Raw genomic sequence first — 15,490 nt, 5'->3', positions numbered from 1 at the left:
TATGATGTTCATTTCCTGCAGGGCCACACACACACAGAGAGAGAGAGAGAGAGAGAGAGAGAGAGAGAGAGAGAGAGAGAGAGAGAGAGAGAGAGAGAGAGAGAGAGAGAGGCAGAGAGAGAGAGAGAGAGAGAGAGAGAGAGAAAGCAGTGTTGTGTCTTCAGCAGATTTAAAAACTAAACTCTGCAGAGTGACTGAATGCTGCCTGCCAGAAGAGGAGAGAAGAGGCCACCACAATGGGTTTATAATGGGACGTAACTAAGCTCCTTATAGAGTCATTAGAGTTGGCGACTGTTCCAAAACAATACCAACAGGGAAACCGAAGAAGAAGAAGACGGAAGCTAACTGCATCAGTTCCCTTGGTTACGTCACTTTGCAGAGTCAATAGGTTTAGTGTTATTCTGTACGGCAGAGAAGGAATGTGTGAAGACCTGCTGTTGTTGTCCACTGCTGCGTTAAGTTTCCCTGTCGTCAAACACAGGTTACTGCAGCGAAGACACTTACAGCAATGTCAATCAGACATAATACTTAGAATGGGACAGTAACAACAGTGGGGGGATTGTAACAGGCATAACCCTTAAACCTTATTCAAGGTGGCTATGCTTGTGTGTTGACCAATCCCATCCCCTCACTCTTTCCTGAATATTAAAAGTCATTTTTCTCTAGGTATGCTAACTAGGGAGGATTTAACATCATGTCAAGTACCGTATCATTGTGAGCAGATCTTTAACAATGGGGCAGCTACAACAACGCTGTGATATATTTAATGGGACATCACCGATTCAAAGCAATCATCCTGGCATTCAATTGGAGGAAAAAATGATGCATTATGAACCGTAAAATCCAAAATGATACCGTTAGAATATTCACAAACCTATTTATTCATTTTAATTTAAGGGGCAGACTGTGTGTGTCACAAATTGCACCCTATTATCCAACACTACTGAGTCCTACGGGCCTAGTCAGAAGTACTGATCCTATGTTGGGAATAGGGTGTCATTTGGGACTCAGACTCTGACAGGCCTCAGGAGGAATAGATAATAGGAACCAGGACTAGCCGCTGAAGAAGTATACACAGAAGGATGAAAACTCATACATGCATTAGATGTCATTTTCTGGGTGAAATATATTCCGCTTTCCACATGTCCCATCGTATTACTAGGATTCAACATCTGATTTGACACCCACTGACTAGTTTGAACTAAAGGTGAGGTCATACAGAATGTAAAGTGTGATTTCTGACAGGTTCAATAAACAAAGATTACAAACACTATAACGTGGAGAGGTTGTGAAGTTTAATGTTTAACTGCAGTAGTTTATTTTCACGCATCAGATACATTGTTAATAATATTTACATCAAACATAATTCCATGTAAAAAATACAAGTTCAAATGTCTCACATACAAGTTTTTTAGAGTTCCCTAGCAGTGGAGACACACACAATGACTACAAGCTCATGTTTCCACATTGATCCAGATCAGATATCCTCCTTCCCACGGATAAAATAATACAATAACAACATGTAAAAAAAAAATGCAACCAAAATGTACAAAATAATAGGAGAGAGACGGTTAGTAAATGCAATCATCTTCAGTAGAACATTCAAAATAAGTTAGTGCTGTAGAAAAATGTCAAAAATAACTGAATATCAATGGGAGGCATGTAGACGTTTGTTTTATAACACGGTACAGGTGTTTTGTGCCATACTATCGCTAGTAGACGCCAATACCGCGGGACTAACCTACACTCTTAGAAAAAAAGGGTTATTCGGCTGTCTCATAGGAGAACACTTTGAAGAACCATTTTTGAACCAAAAAGGTTTCTACCTGTAACCAATCAGGGTACTTCTATGGGGTCAGCCGAGGAACCCTTTTCAAACCCTTTCTTCTAAGAGTGTAGCTGTTTAGTGTCCACCGCTGCAGCAGTTTGTAGCACAGGGATTCATGAAAGTCGGGACAAAAAAATTGATTTTGTTGCATTATTTGAGCTAAAACAAATATCTGGGGGAATTTTATAGGGGAAAGATTTGTTTAGCAAAATTTTTCTAAATACTTTCAATATGATTAATTTCCATGTCAGCTGTATGCCTGGAGATGCCCTTGTCCGGAGCAAAGGATCCCAATTTCAAACTTAACTGAAAACATATCTTATGTAGTTTCTTACAATAGCCCTCTGTGACTTTAAATAATATTTGTTGTGTCTGAACTCCGTCAGATTTGTCTAAAATCCTAAATGAATCAGGAGTGAGCAGAGTCAGCTATACCATAAGGACCCCTTCTTCGTGTCCTCATTACATGAAGTGCAACACAACCACTCGTGGTCTGTAAAGTTCTCTAGTTTTGATAGATTTAAACAAACAATATTGGAATCACCATGGTCACAACCATAAACTGTCAACTCCATCTGCCTGATAGATTAAGATAGGATACTAAGATAGGATATTAAGATAGGTTTAAATACAGTTTGTTACATTTAATTAGGTTTTAGTCATAAAGCAAGTAAGGACAAAAAAAACTATTATTCTGTGTATACCACTTGAATGAAGAAGAAAAATGCAATTTTTGTAGACACTGTAAAACATGAACTCCATCAGATTTTTTTTAACGTCAACTCCATCAGAGTGCTGAAAGTTCTAATTAAATGTTGATGTTTCTATTGGGGATTTTCATTTATTTTACTAATGTTTGTATTGAACTTTTATCTTTAGAGTATCTGTCACAAATGGCTAACCCCCTTAAGATAGTTTTTTTGTAAATATTCTGAAAAAATATGTTTTTCTGTTCTGCAACATGTTTCAACTATAAATCAAAACAAAAAGAAGTTTGGAGATTTGAATTACAGATTTGAATAATCTAATGTTAGAATGCAACAATCAAGGCCTTTAAACACCTGTTGGACAATAATTGTAAAGATGCAACGCCTTTTATGGTGTCTGACAGAGGTGACATAAACCCAGTTAGTTGCATTTTATGAAACAAATTAATAGGTGGTTTTTCCTTTACATGGTTTGATAGCTCATACTTTGGTCTATCAAAATATATATTTCACATGTTGTTAATATTGAGAAAGATATGTGTGAAATGAGATTGTCACTTCTTTCAAGAATCCCTGAGCATATACTGTTAATAATAATAATAACAATAATAATAATAATAATAATAATAATAATAATAATAATAATAGTAGGGGTGGAGGAGGAGGAGGAGGAGGAGGAGGAGGAGGAGGAGGAGGATGTGGAGGAGGAGGAGGATGTGGAGGAGGAGGATGTGGTGGAGGAGGAGGATGTGGAGGAGGATGTGGAGGAGGAGGAGGATGTGGAGGAGGAGGAGGATGTGGAGGAGGAGGATGTGGAGGAGGAGGAGGATGTGGAGGAGGATGTGGTGGAGGAGGAGGATGTGGAGGAGGAGGAGGAGGATGTGGAGGAGGAGGATGTGGTGGAGGAGGAGGATGTGGAGGAGGATGTGGTGGAGGAGGAGGATGTGGAGGAGGATGTGGTGGAGGAGGAAGATGTGGAGGTGGAGGAGGATGTGGAGGAGGAGGAGGATGTGGAGGAGGAGGAGGATGTGGAGGAGGAGGATGTGGTGGAGGAGGAGGATGTGGAAGAGGATGTGGAGGAGGAGGAGGATGTGGAGGAGGAGGAGGATGTGGAGGAGGAGGAGGATGTGGAGGAGGAGGAGGATGTGGAGGAGGATGTGGTGGAGGAGGAGGATGTGGAGGAGGAGGAGGATGTGGAGGAGGAGGATGTGGTGGAGGAGGATGTTGAGGAGGAGGAGGATGTGGAGGAGGAGGATGTGGAGGAGGAGGAGGATGTGGAGGAGGATGTGGTGGAGGAGGAGGATGTGGAGGAGGAGGAGGAAGATGTGGAGGAGGAGGATGTGGTGGAGGAGGAGGATGTGGAGGAGGATGTGGTGGAGGAGGAGGATGTGGAGGAGGATGTGGTGGAGGAGGAAGATGTGGAGGTGGAGGAGGATGTGGAGGAGGAGGAGGATGTGGAGGAGGAGGAGGATGTGGAGGAGGAGGATGTGGTGGAGGAGGATGTGGAGGAGGAGGAGGATGTGGAGGAGGATGTGGTGGAGGAGGAGGATGTGGAGGAGGATGTGGTGGAGGAGGAGGATGTGGTGGAGGAGGAGGATGTGGAGGAGGATGTGGTGGAGGAGGAAGATGTGGAGGTGGAGGAGGATGTGGAGGTGGAGGAGGATGTGGAGGAGGAGGAGGATGTGGAGGAGGAGGAGGATGTGGAGGAGGAGGATGTGGAGGAGGAGGAAGATGTGGAGGAGGAGGTGGAGGACGAGGAGGAGGAGGATGTGGAGGAGGAGGAAGATGTGGAGGTGGAGGAGGAGGTGGAGGAAGAGAAGGAGGAGGAGGTGGAGGAAGGAAATCAGCGATAGTAATCGCGTTACATGAGTAGGATGTGTTTCCATACAGCGGGTACTTTACAGCAATAACACACGTCATCAGCAACTTCAGACCAACCTGAAACCACTGGCACACCTAATGAAATACTAGCACACATATAGAACCATTGCAAGACAACAAGGTGACACGGGAGAAAGTCTCACACAAAGTTTTACTCTATCCCAAGAACCAATGTTCAAAAGTTAAATTGTATTACGTTCAAAAACCTCTAGGGTAATTTTTATTTTTATATTTTTTATTGAGCACAAACACAATTTCTTTATTTATTTTTTTGTTCCAGAATATACATCTGACATGGCAAAACACTGTGATACATCTGACATGGTAAAACACTGTGAACTTTCAGTTTATGCAAATACAGTTGTGTTTGTGTGACAGTGGTGTTTCGGGGGTAATAGCTTCTAACTGGCTCTCAGTTCAAACACATTAGCTTGGTCTGAAATCAACACCGTCACAGTGTAGCCTGGTTCTACGTAAAATAACTGGAGTACTATTAGTATATTACTGTTCATTCTCTAAAAAAATACAATAGCATATTCTATTCTCTGCAAGATGAATGTTAGATAGTTTGATTTGAAACTCTTTATAGCAATATAATTCTAAAAACCATGTTCAGAAATGTGTAAATAAGACATAGAAAGGTGTGGGTTGTCCTGGAGAAAGGATCCTGGCCACCCTCTAGCTGTGATCAAAACATCTGAACAAAATCACATTTCTAAAATGCATCATCAAGAAATACATTTTGTGAGGCTGTTTGCTCTTCACATTTGTTGAGGACTGCCCTGGTTGGTGTGTGATTGTCATATTGGTGTATTGGACCTTCAAGTCTGAGGAAGTCCTTCCCTTCCTACCGTGTGATCCCTTTAACTTATGTTATACGCCACAAAGCATTATGGACCTCAATAGACCTCTGAGTGGAGCTATTTCACATACAGATATGGAGAGTAAATGGCAAGTCATCATTGGGATGTAAACTGGGAAAGTTTCACCATTAACTTCCCAGCAGACAAAATGGATGCCGAATGTAAATGTTGTCGTGAAAACAAATGAACATTAACTGTATGGTATGATGTCATTAACTGTATGGTATAATGGTATAATGTAATTAACTGTATGGTACGATGTCATTAACTGTATCGTATAACGTAATTAACTGTATGGTATGATGTCATTAACTGTATGGTATGATGTTATTAACTGTGGTATGATGTCATTAACTGTATGGTATGATGTCATTAACTGTATGGTAAGCTCTGTCTTTGGCATCATACCATCATCAACTACCAGTCAATTATTAGAAGAAGAAAACAAATGTATGGAGCAAATATATTTGTTTCAAAAATAAAATACATGATTTAAAAAGACACGATTTTCTAAAATCTTAAAACAGTACTTCGATTGGATTTAGAGCCCTTAGCTTGAAGTTATATACTATGGTGGTGACAACATTCACTGTTAGTAATCCAAAATAACCAAATCAGTCCTAATTGTAGATATTTTTGTGAGGAGGGATCCAGGACAAACTGCCAATTATCCCATTGATATCTTGTAATTCACTATCATTAGAGGGATAGTCAATATGTATTATTAAAACCAATAATGACAGAAATAAAATGTCATGTATTTTCACCATCACACACGCAATCACACATATATGTAAGTAGTTATAAAGAAGCAAGCAAATGATTATTAACAAACATAAAACAAAAAGCCATACATACAAAAGTGTATACCAATCAAGAGAAAATAGGTCCCTATCACTGTGGAAAGAGAAAATAGGTCCCTATCACTGTGGGAAGAGACAAGAGGTCACTCTCACTGTGGGAAGAGACAAGAGATCCCTATCACTGTGGGAAGAGAAAAGAGGTCCCTATCACTGTGGGAAGAGAAAAGAGGTCCCTATCACTGTGGGAAGAGAAAAGAGGTCACTATCACTGTGGGAAGAGAAAAGAGGTCCCTATCACTGTTAGAAGAGACAAGAGGTCACTATCACTGTGGGAAGAGAAAGGAGGTCCCTATCACTGTGGGAAGAGAAAATAGGTCACTATCACTGTGGGAAGAGAAAGGAGGTCCCTATCACTGTGGGAAGAGAAAATAGGTCACTATCACTGTGGGAAGAGCAAAGAGGTCACTATCACTGTGGGAAGAGAAAAGAGGTCACTATCACTGTGGGAAGAGAAAATAGGTCACTATCACTGTGGGAAGAGAAAAGAGGTCACTATCAATGTGGGAAGTGACAAGAGGTCACTATCACTGTGGGAAGAGAAAATAGGTCCCTATCACTGTGGGAAGAGAAAAGAGGTCACTATCACTGTGGGAAGAGAAAATAGGTCCCTATCACTGTGGGAAGAGACAAGAGGTCACTATCACTGTGGGAATAGAAAAGAGGTCCCTATCACTGTGGGAAGAGAAAATAGGTCACTATCACTGTGGGAAGAGAAAAGATGTCCCTATCACCGTGGGAAGAGAAAATAGGTCCCTATCACTGTGGGAATAGAAAAGAGGTCCCTATCACTGTAGGAAGAGAAAATAGGTCACTATCACTGTGGGAAGAGAAAAGAGGTCACTATCACTGTGGGAAGAGACAAGAGGTCACTATTACTGTGGGAAGAGAAAATAGGTCACTATCACTGTGGGAAGAGAACAGAGGTCCCTATCACTGTGGGAAGAGAAAAGCGGTCCCTATCACTGTGGGAAGAGAAAAGAGGTCACTATCACTGTGGGAAGAGAAAAGAGGTCCCTATCACTGTGGGAAGAGAAAGGAGGTCCCTATCACTGTGGGAAGAGAAAGGAGGTCCCTATCACTGTGGGAAGAGAAAATAGGTCCCTATCACTGTAGGAAGAGAAAAGAGGTCACTATCACTGTGGGAAGAGAAAATAGGTCACTATCACTGTGGGAAGAGACAAGAGGTCACTCTCACTGTGGGAAGAGACAAGAGATCCCTATCACTGTGGGAAGAGAAAAGAGGTCCCTATCACTGTGGGAAGAGAAAAGAGGTCCCTATCACTGTGGGAAGAGAAAAGAGGTCACTATCACTGTGGGAAGAGAAAAGAGGTCCCTATCACTGTTAGAAGAGACAAGAGGTCACTATCACTGTGGGAAGAGAAAGGAGGTCCCTATCACTGTGGGAAGAGAAAATAGGTCACTATCACTGTGGGAAGAGAAAGGAGGTCCCTATCACTGTGGGAAGAGAAAATAGGTCACTATCACTGTGGGAAGAGCAAAGAGGTCACTATCACTGTGGGAAGAGAAAAGAGGTCACTATCACTGTGGGAAGAGAAAATAGGTCACTATCACTGTGGGAAGAGAAAAGAGGTCACTATCAATGTGGGAAGTGACAAGAGGTCACTATCACTGTGGGAAGAGAAAATAGGTCCCTATCACTGTGGGAAGAGAAAAGAGGTCACTATCACTGTGGGAAGAGAAAATAGGTCCCTATCACTGTGGGAAGAGACAAAGAGGTCACTATCACTGTGGGAATAGAAAAGAGGTCCCTATCACTGTGGGAAGAGAAAATAGGTCACTATCACTGTGGGAAGAGAAAAGATGTCCCTATCACCGTGGGAAGAGAAAATAGGTCCCTATCACTGTGGGAATAGAAAAGAGGTCCCTATCACTGTAGGAAGAGAAAATAGGTCACTATCACTGTGGGAAGAGAAAAGAGGTCACTATCACTGTGGGAAGAGACAAGAAGTCACTATTACTGTGGGAAGAGAAAATAGGTCACTATCACTGTGGGAAGAGAACAGAGGTCCCTATCACTGTGGGAAGAGAAAAGCGGTCCCTATCACTGTGGGAAGAGAAAAGAGGTCACTATCACTGTGGGAAGAGAAAAAGAGGTCCCTATCACTGTGGGAAGAGAAAGGAGGTCCCTATCACTGTGGGAAGAGAAAGGAGGTCCCTATCACTGTGGGAAGAGAAAATAGGTCCCTATCACTGTAGGAAGAGAAAAGAGGTCACTATCACTGTGGGAAGAGAAAATAGGTCACTATCACTGTGGGAAGAGACAAGAGGTCACTATCACTGTGGGAAGAGAAAATAGGTCCCTATCACTGTGGGAAGAGAAAAGAGGTCACTTTCACTGTGGGAAGAGAAAGGAGGTCCCTATCACTGTGGGAAGAGAAAGGAGGTCCCTATCACTGTGGGAAGAGAAAGGAGGTCCCTATCACTGTGGGAAGAGAAAAAGTTAAAAATATAATAAAATTAAGTATTGAGTGACACAGTGGTGTATATTGTACATAGTTGGACACTTGGCAAAAGTAAAAAATGAACATATGCAAGGATATGGAAGCAATCAAGACATTAAGGACAGCTAGGTTCATGTGTGTGAGTATGGGGTGAAGAGCACACCTACAGTAGGGGGTGAGGTGTGATGGCAGTGGTGTCTACAGTAACAGCACAAGATGAGGAGTCCTACTGACAGCCTCGGTGGAACATGCAGTGCAACAACACACAAGGGTTTTAAAGGTCCACAAACTACTGACACGTCCATCATAGCAGGGGATACCCACTCCATCATCAGGCTCATAGAAACGGACAGAGAGAGAGAGGTGGTGAGGGGGCAGGGGCATAGCATACACACCCTTAGAGCAAAGCTTGGTGTAGCTTGGTGTATTTCAGATTGCATCAGCTCTGATGATGGCTCTTACAGAGCTGGAGCTATAGAATGATTTTAAGGGCTCACACGGACTGCTCCTTAGGGAAGAGTGGCCGGGGAGCCTCGCCCTGACCTTGGCCTTGGGCAGGGTAGCTGGTGGGGTACAGGGGGTTGTTGGAGGGAGGATGTGTGTAAGGGTTCTGGGGTAAGAAAGTAACAGGAGGGGGGTAGGCCTGAGCTGGTTGTGACTCGAGACAGTGTTCCTTGTTGTAGACGCGATGGTAGCTCACATACTCAGCCGGGTTTGGTGGTTCGTGTCTCCCACAGTTCTGTGGAAACAAAGACAGATTGAAAACAAACAGGCGAAATTAAGAACAAATACATTATGGGATGTTTTTTTTATATATCTGTGTTGGAACTCTGCTATTACACTAGTAACAACAGCTTTCTACAAACAGTATTGACAGTGTGGCTACACTGCATTTAAAGTTTTACCAACATTTCTTCATCAATTGACGGGGGGTCAATCAAGATGAGGACATGTATCACGTCTCTTTCTTAGCTTAGATAGCAACAATGTGCATTCATAAAGACATGGTGCATTTTGTTGCCTCCTATTGCACAGTAAAGCCTAGAAAAATACATGCTTGGGGGTATAAAAAATAGTTACAAAATGCACCAAAAATGTCTCACATTATGTCATGATGATACCTAAATGCTATTTATCAAGTTCATTTAGCTGATCTGTGCATTTGTATGTATATTGTAATAATTGTTGTTTCACTAATGTTTTTATGATCCCTGCGTACTGCCCTCCCACAGGGTGTAATTATCACCTAGGTACCCACACATAAAAAACAATAGCTTCATCACGTCTCTTGATACTCTGATGAAGGCATAACTGCCGAAACGCGTTAGCCTGTCTGGACAAAAAAATTAAAAAAGGTGAAATGAGGTATTTTTTGTCCTTTTTAAATAAACTTTTTGGAGTGCCACCGTTTCCCAATGTTTTTCAACTTGCGATTTCATTTGAAGTCTTAGTTTTGTCCTCACTTGACTTTTTTCATTCAACTTTTTCACCCCCAGACTATTTATCTGGCATGAATCTGCAAGACCTCCTCCAGCCGAAGAAGCTAAGTAATATTATGCCATCTCATTGCAGTCGCTGTGCTCATAATATACAGGAGAACTATCGCCTTATTGTGAGGATAGCCGAGTTGCAAGCTCGGCTTCAGATGCAATCATTAGGCAAGGACAATTTAAGTGTAGGAAAGGATGAAACAGCGTCTGTGCCACCAGTAAGTACAGATAGTAGTATAAATCCCCCCGCACAGTCCCGGACAATTTTCTCAAGGCTTCTGGAAAGAAATGCTTTCAGCATGCTCAACCGGTGTCGCTCATTCAGCCGATAGAAACTTTCAACCGGTTTTCCCCACTAAGCAAGGAGTTGGAGTCAGAGGCCGAGCCTGCTCAGGTCTCTCCTCCACCCATTACGGGGTCTGAGACACCGAAGCCTCCAACTATTAGCTCTGACAAATTGAAAACCCAGTCATTGGCGACTCCATTATCCACAATATTAGACTTAAAAAGAATCATCCAGCGATCATACACTGTTTACCAGGGGGCAGGGCTACCGATGTAAAGGCTAATCTGAAGATGGTGCTGGCTGAGGCTAAAACTGGTGAGTGTAGAGAGTATAGGGATATTGTTATCGACGTTGGCACCAACGATGTTAGGATGAAACAGTCAGAGGTCACCAAGAGCAACAAAGCTTCAGCGTGTAAATTAGCTAGAAAGATGTCGGCATCCAGTAATTGTCTCTGGCCCCCTCCCAGTTAGGGGGAGTGATGAGCTCTACAGGCTAAAACTGGCGAGTGTAGAGAGTATTTTATTTTTATTTTTTTATTTCACCTTTATTTAACCAGATAAGCCAGTTGAGAACAAGTTCTCATTTACAACTGCGACCTGGCCAAGATAAAGCAAAGCAGTGCGATAAAAACAACAACACAGAGTTACATATGGGGTAAAAAAACATAAAGTCAAAAAATACAACAGAAAAGATATATACAATGTGTGCAAATATAGCAAGTTATGGAGGTAAGGCAATAAATAGGCTATAGTGCAAAATAGTTACAATTAGTATTAACACTGGAATGCTAGATGTGCAAGAGATGATGTGCAAATAGAGATACTGGGGTGCAAAAGAGCAAAATAAATAACAATATAAGGATGAGGTAGTTGGGTGGGCTAATTTCAGATGGGCTGTGTACAGGTGCAGTGATCGGTAAGGTGATCTGACAACTGATGCTTAAAGTTAGTGAGGGAGATAAGAGTATCCAGCTTCAGAGATTTTTGCAATTCGTTCCAGTCATTGGCAGCAGAGAACTGGAAGGAATGGCGGCCAAAGGAGGTGTTGGCTTTGGGGATGACCAGTGAGATATACCTGCTGGAGCGCAGACTACGGGTGGGTGCTGCTATGGTGACCAATGAGCTAAGATAAGGCAGGGATTTGCCTAGCAGTGATTTATAGATGGCCTGGAGCCAGTGGGTTTGGCACGCGAACATGTAGTGAGGACCAGCCAACAAGAGCGTACAGGTCACAGTGGTGGGTAGTGTATGGGGCTTTGGAGACAAACGGATGGCACTGTGATAGACTACATCCAATTTGCTGAGTAGAGTGTTGGAGGCTATTTTGTAAATGACATCGCCGAAGTCAAGGATCGGTAGGATAGTCAGTTTTACGAGGGGCATGTTTGGCAGCATGAGTGAAGGAGGCTTTGTTGCGAAATAGGAAGCCGATTCTAGATTTAACTTTGGATTGGAGATTCTTAATGTGAGTCTGGAAGGAGAGTTTACAGTCTAACCAGACACCTAGGTATTTGTAGTTGTCCACATACTCTAGGTCAGACCCGTCGAGAGTAGTGATTCTAGTCGGGTGGGCGGGTGCCAGCAGCGTTCGGTTGAAGAGCATGCATTTAGTTTTACTAGTGTTTAAGAGCAGTTGGAGGCTACTGAAGGAGTGTTGTATGGCATTGAAGCTCGTTTGGAGGTTTGTCAACACAGTGTCCAATGAAGGGCCAGATGTATACAAAATGGTGTCGTCTGCGTAGAGGTGGATCTGAGAGTCACCAGCAGCAAGAGCGACATCATTGATATACACGGAGAAAAGAGTCGGCCCAAGAATTGAACCCTGTGGCACCCCCATAGAGACTGCCATAGGTCCAGACAACAGGCCTTCCGATTTGACACATTGAACTCTATCTGAGGAGTAGTTGGTGAACCAGGCGAGGCAGTCATTTGAGAAACCAAGGCTATTTAGTCTGCCAATAAGAATGCGGTGGTTGACAGAGTCGAAAGCCTTGGCCAGGTCGATGAAGACGGCTGCACAGTACTGTCTATTATCGATCGCGGTTATAATATCGTTTAGGACCTTGAGCGTGGCTGAAGTGCACCCATGACCAGCTCGGAAACTGGATTGCATAGCGGAGAAGGTACGGTGGGATTCGAAATGGTCGGTGATCTGTTTGTTGACTTGGCTTTCAAATACTTTCGAAAGGCAGGGCAGGATGGATATAGGTCTGTAACAGTTTGGATCTAGAGTGTCACCCCCTTTGAAGAGGGGGATGACCGCGGCAGCTTTCCAATCTCTGGGGATCTCAGACATTACGAAAGAACAGGCTAGTAATAGGGGTTGCGACAATTTTGGCGGCTAGTTTTAGAAGGAAAGGGTCCAGATTGTATAGGGATATTGTTATCAACGTCAGCACCAACGATGTTAGGATGAAACAGTCAGAGGTCACCAAGAGCAACAAAGCTTCAGCGTGTAAATCTGCTAGAAAGATGTCGGCATCCAGTAATTGTCTCTGGCCCCCTCCCAGTTAGGGGGAGTGATGAGGTCTACAGCAGTAATTGTCTCTGGCACCCTCCCAGTTAGGGGGGGGAGTGATGAGCTCTACAGCAGCAATTGTCTCTGGCACCCTCCCAGTTAGGGGGGGAGTGATGAGCTCTACAGCAGTAATTGTCTCTGGCCCCCTCCCAGTTAGGGGGGGGGAGTGATGAGCTCTACAGCAGTAATTGTCTCTGGTATACAGTAAATACCCGAGCCCTGAAGCAGCTTCCAGAAAATTGGAACGGAAATGGCGCTCCACCAAACTGGAAGTCTTCCAACTAGCTTGGAAAGACAGTATTGAAGAGCCCTCTCTGCTGCTCGATCATCCTATTCGAGGAGAATATAAAATAATAACACATGTTTGATATTGTAGCAAAAAAAAGACAGTTAATGACATCAAAAAGAAGCCTTCAACAAGTGAGGATGGCTTCAGCAGTGATGAATTCATGAACTTCTTTGACGAAAATATCAAAAGAGCAAATTAGATCAAAAGAGCTAATTACAGACTCCTCTTTAAATAAGCGTATTTCTCCAAAACTCAGTTGTCCTGACCTAGGCACAATGGAGACACTTGGTCTCAGTATGACTCCCTGATAAAATAAAATAGAAAATTCAGCTACATTTACCTCGATTGAAAAAGTTCAATGGTGCCACTATATTTTTATATGACCAGAACTGTATATTGAAATGGCAGACACAAACAGTATGTAAACCTGCAAACAAAATAACATGAAAGATGCCAAAGGGTTGTAAGATAAAGATGAAAAGTCAACTTACGAACTGCCCCCAAGCATTTATACGTCAATGACAAGGATGATCCCAGATCTATTATTATATGGCAGGGGCAACCTATGGTAAAAGCTATGGGAAAGGATATGGTAAAGGGTGTGGTAAAGGCTATGGTAAAGGGTGTGGTAAAGGGTGTGGTAAAGGCTGTGGTAAAGGGTGTGGTAAAGGCTGTGGTAAAGGGTGTGGTAAAGGGTGTGGTAAAGGCTGTGGTAAAGGGTGTGGTAAAGGCTATGGTAAAGGGTGTGGTAAAGGGTGTGGTAAAGGGTGTGGTAAAGGGTGTGGCAAAGGGTGTGGTAAAGGGTGTGGTAAAGGCTATGGTAAAGGGTGTGGTAAAGGCTATGGTAAAGGGTGTGGTAAAGGCTATGGTAAAAGGTGTGGTAAAGGCTATGGTAAAGGGTGTGGTAAAGGCTATGGTAAAGGGTGTGGTAAAGGGTGTGGTAAAGGGTGTGGTAAAGGGTGTGGTAAAGGCTATGGTAAAGGGTGTGGTAAAGGGTGTGGTAAAGGGTGTGGTAAAGGCTGTGGTAAAGGGTGTGGTAAAGGGTGTGGTAAAGGCTGTGGTAAAGGCTATGGCAAAGGGTGTGGTAAAGGGTGTGGTAAAGGGTGTGGTAAAGGGTGTGGTAAAGGGTGTGGTAAAGGCTATGGTAAAGGCTGTGGTAAAGGCTATGGTAAAGGCTATGGTAAAGGCTATGGTAAAGGCTATGGTAAAGGGTGTGGCAAAGGGTGTGGTAAAGGCTATGGTAAAGGCTGTGGTAAAGGGTGTGGTAAAGGGTGTGGTAAAGGGTGTGGTAAAGGGTGTGGTATAGGGTGTGGTAAAGGGTGTGGTAAAGGATGAGGTAAAGGCTATGGTAAAGGCTATGGTAAAGGGTGTGGTAAAGGGTGTGGTAAAGGGTGTGGTAAAGGGTGTGGTAAAGGGTGTGGTAAAGGGTGTGGTAAAGGCTTTGGTAAAGGGTGTGGTAAAGGCTGTGGTAAAGGCTGTGGTAAAGGCTATAGTAAAGGGTGTGGTAAAGGGTGTGGTAAAGGGTGTGGTAAAGGCTGTGGTAAAGGGTGTGGTAAAGGGTGTGGTAAAGGATGTGGTAAAGGCTATGGTAAAGGGTGTGGTAAAGGGTGTGGTAAACGCTATGGTAAAGGCTATGGTAAAGGGTGTGGTAAAGGGTGTGGTAAAGGGTGTGGTAAAGGGTGTGGTAAAGGCTATGGTAAAGGGTGTGGTAAAGGCTATGGTAAAGGGTGTGGTAAAGGGTGTGGTAAAGGCTGTGGTAAAGGGTGTGGTAAAGGGTGTGGTAAAGGGTGTGGTAAAGGGTGTGGTAAAGGCTATGGTAAAAGGTGTGGTAAAGGCTATGGTAAAGGGTGTGGTAAAGGCTATGGTAAAGGGTGTGGTAAAGGCTGTGGTAAAGGGTGTGGTAAAGGGTGTGGTAAAGGCTATGGTAAAGGGTGTGGTAAAGTTAGTGGTAAAGGGTGTGGTAAAGGCTGTGGTAAAGGCTATGGTAAAGGGTGTTGTAAAGGGTGTGGTAAAGGGTGTGGTAAAGGGTGTGGTAAAGGCTATGGTAAAGGGTGTGGTAAAGGCTATGGTAAAGGCTATGGTAAAGGCTATGGTAAAGGCTGTGGTAAAGGCTATGGTAAAGGGTGTGGTAAAGGCTGTGGTAAAGGGTGTGGTAAAGGCTGTGGTAAAGGGTGTGGTAAAGGGTGTGGTAAAGGGTGTGGTAAAGGGTGTGGTAAAGGCTGTGGTAAAGGGTGTGGTAAAGGCTGTGGTAAAGGGTGTGGTAAAGGGTGTGGTAAAGGGTGTGGTAAAGGGTGTGGTAAA

The 15,490-nt window shown here is 43.4% G+C and overlaps 1 protein-coding gene and 1 long non-coding RNA gene across 3 annotated transcripts in view; one reads left to right on the top strand and one right to left on the bottom strand.

Moving 5' to 3' along the window:
- Positions 1-4,300: 4,300 nt before the first annotated feature.
- Positions 4,301-6,908, top strand: LOC121567863. Its single transcript, XR_006001175.1, has 2 exons — positions 4,301-6,601; positions 6,747-6,908. It is a non-coding gene; the product is annotated as an uncharacterized LOC121567863 (long non-coding RNA).
- Positions 6,909-7,877: 969 nt separating this feature from the next.
- LOC121567861 (actin cytoskeleton-regulatory complex protein PAN1) overlaps positions 7,878-15,490 on the bottom strand; it is a 130,409-nt gene continuing 122,796 nt past the window's right edge. The window contains exon 4 of one of the 2 annotated variants that reach the window (XM_045212601.1): positions 7,878-9,343. In XM_045212601.1, the coding sequence (XP_045068536.1) occupies positions 9,098-9,343 (246 nt within the window). In that variant the 3' untranslated portion in view covers positions 7,878-9,097. The remainder of the gene's footprint in view (positions 9,344-15,490) is intronic. The other variant, XM_045212602.1, reaches the window with a different exon arrangement.

The sequence above is a fragment of the Coregonus clupeaformis genome, unplaced genomic scaffold (genome assembly GCF_020615455.1).
Source record: "Coregonus clupeaformis isolate EN_2021a unplaced genomic scaffold, ASM2061545v1 scaf0029, whole genome shotgun sequence".
Lineage (NCBI taxonomy): Eukaryota > Metazoa > Chordata > Actinopteri > Salmoniformes > Salmonidae > Coregonus > Coregonus clupeaformis.
The sequence above is the reverse complement of the archived record's forward strand: the minus strand, read 5'-3'. Positions and strand labels throughout refer to the sequence as shown.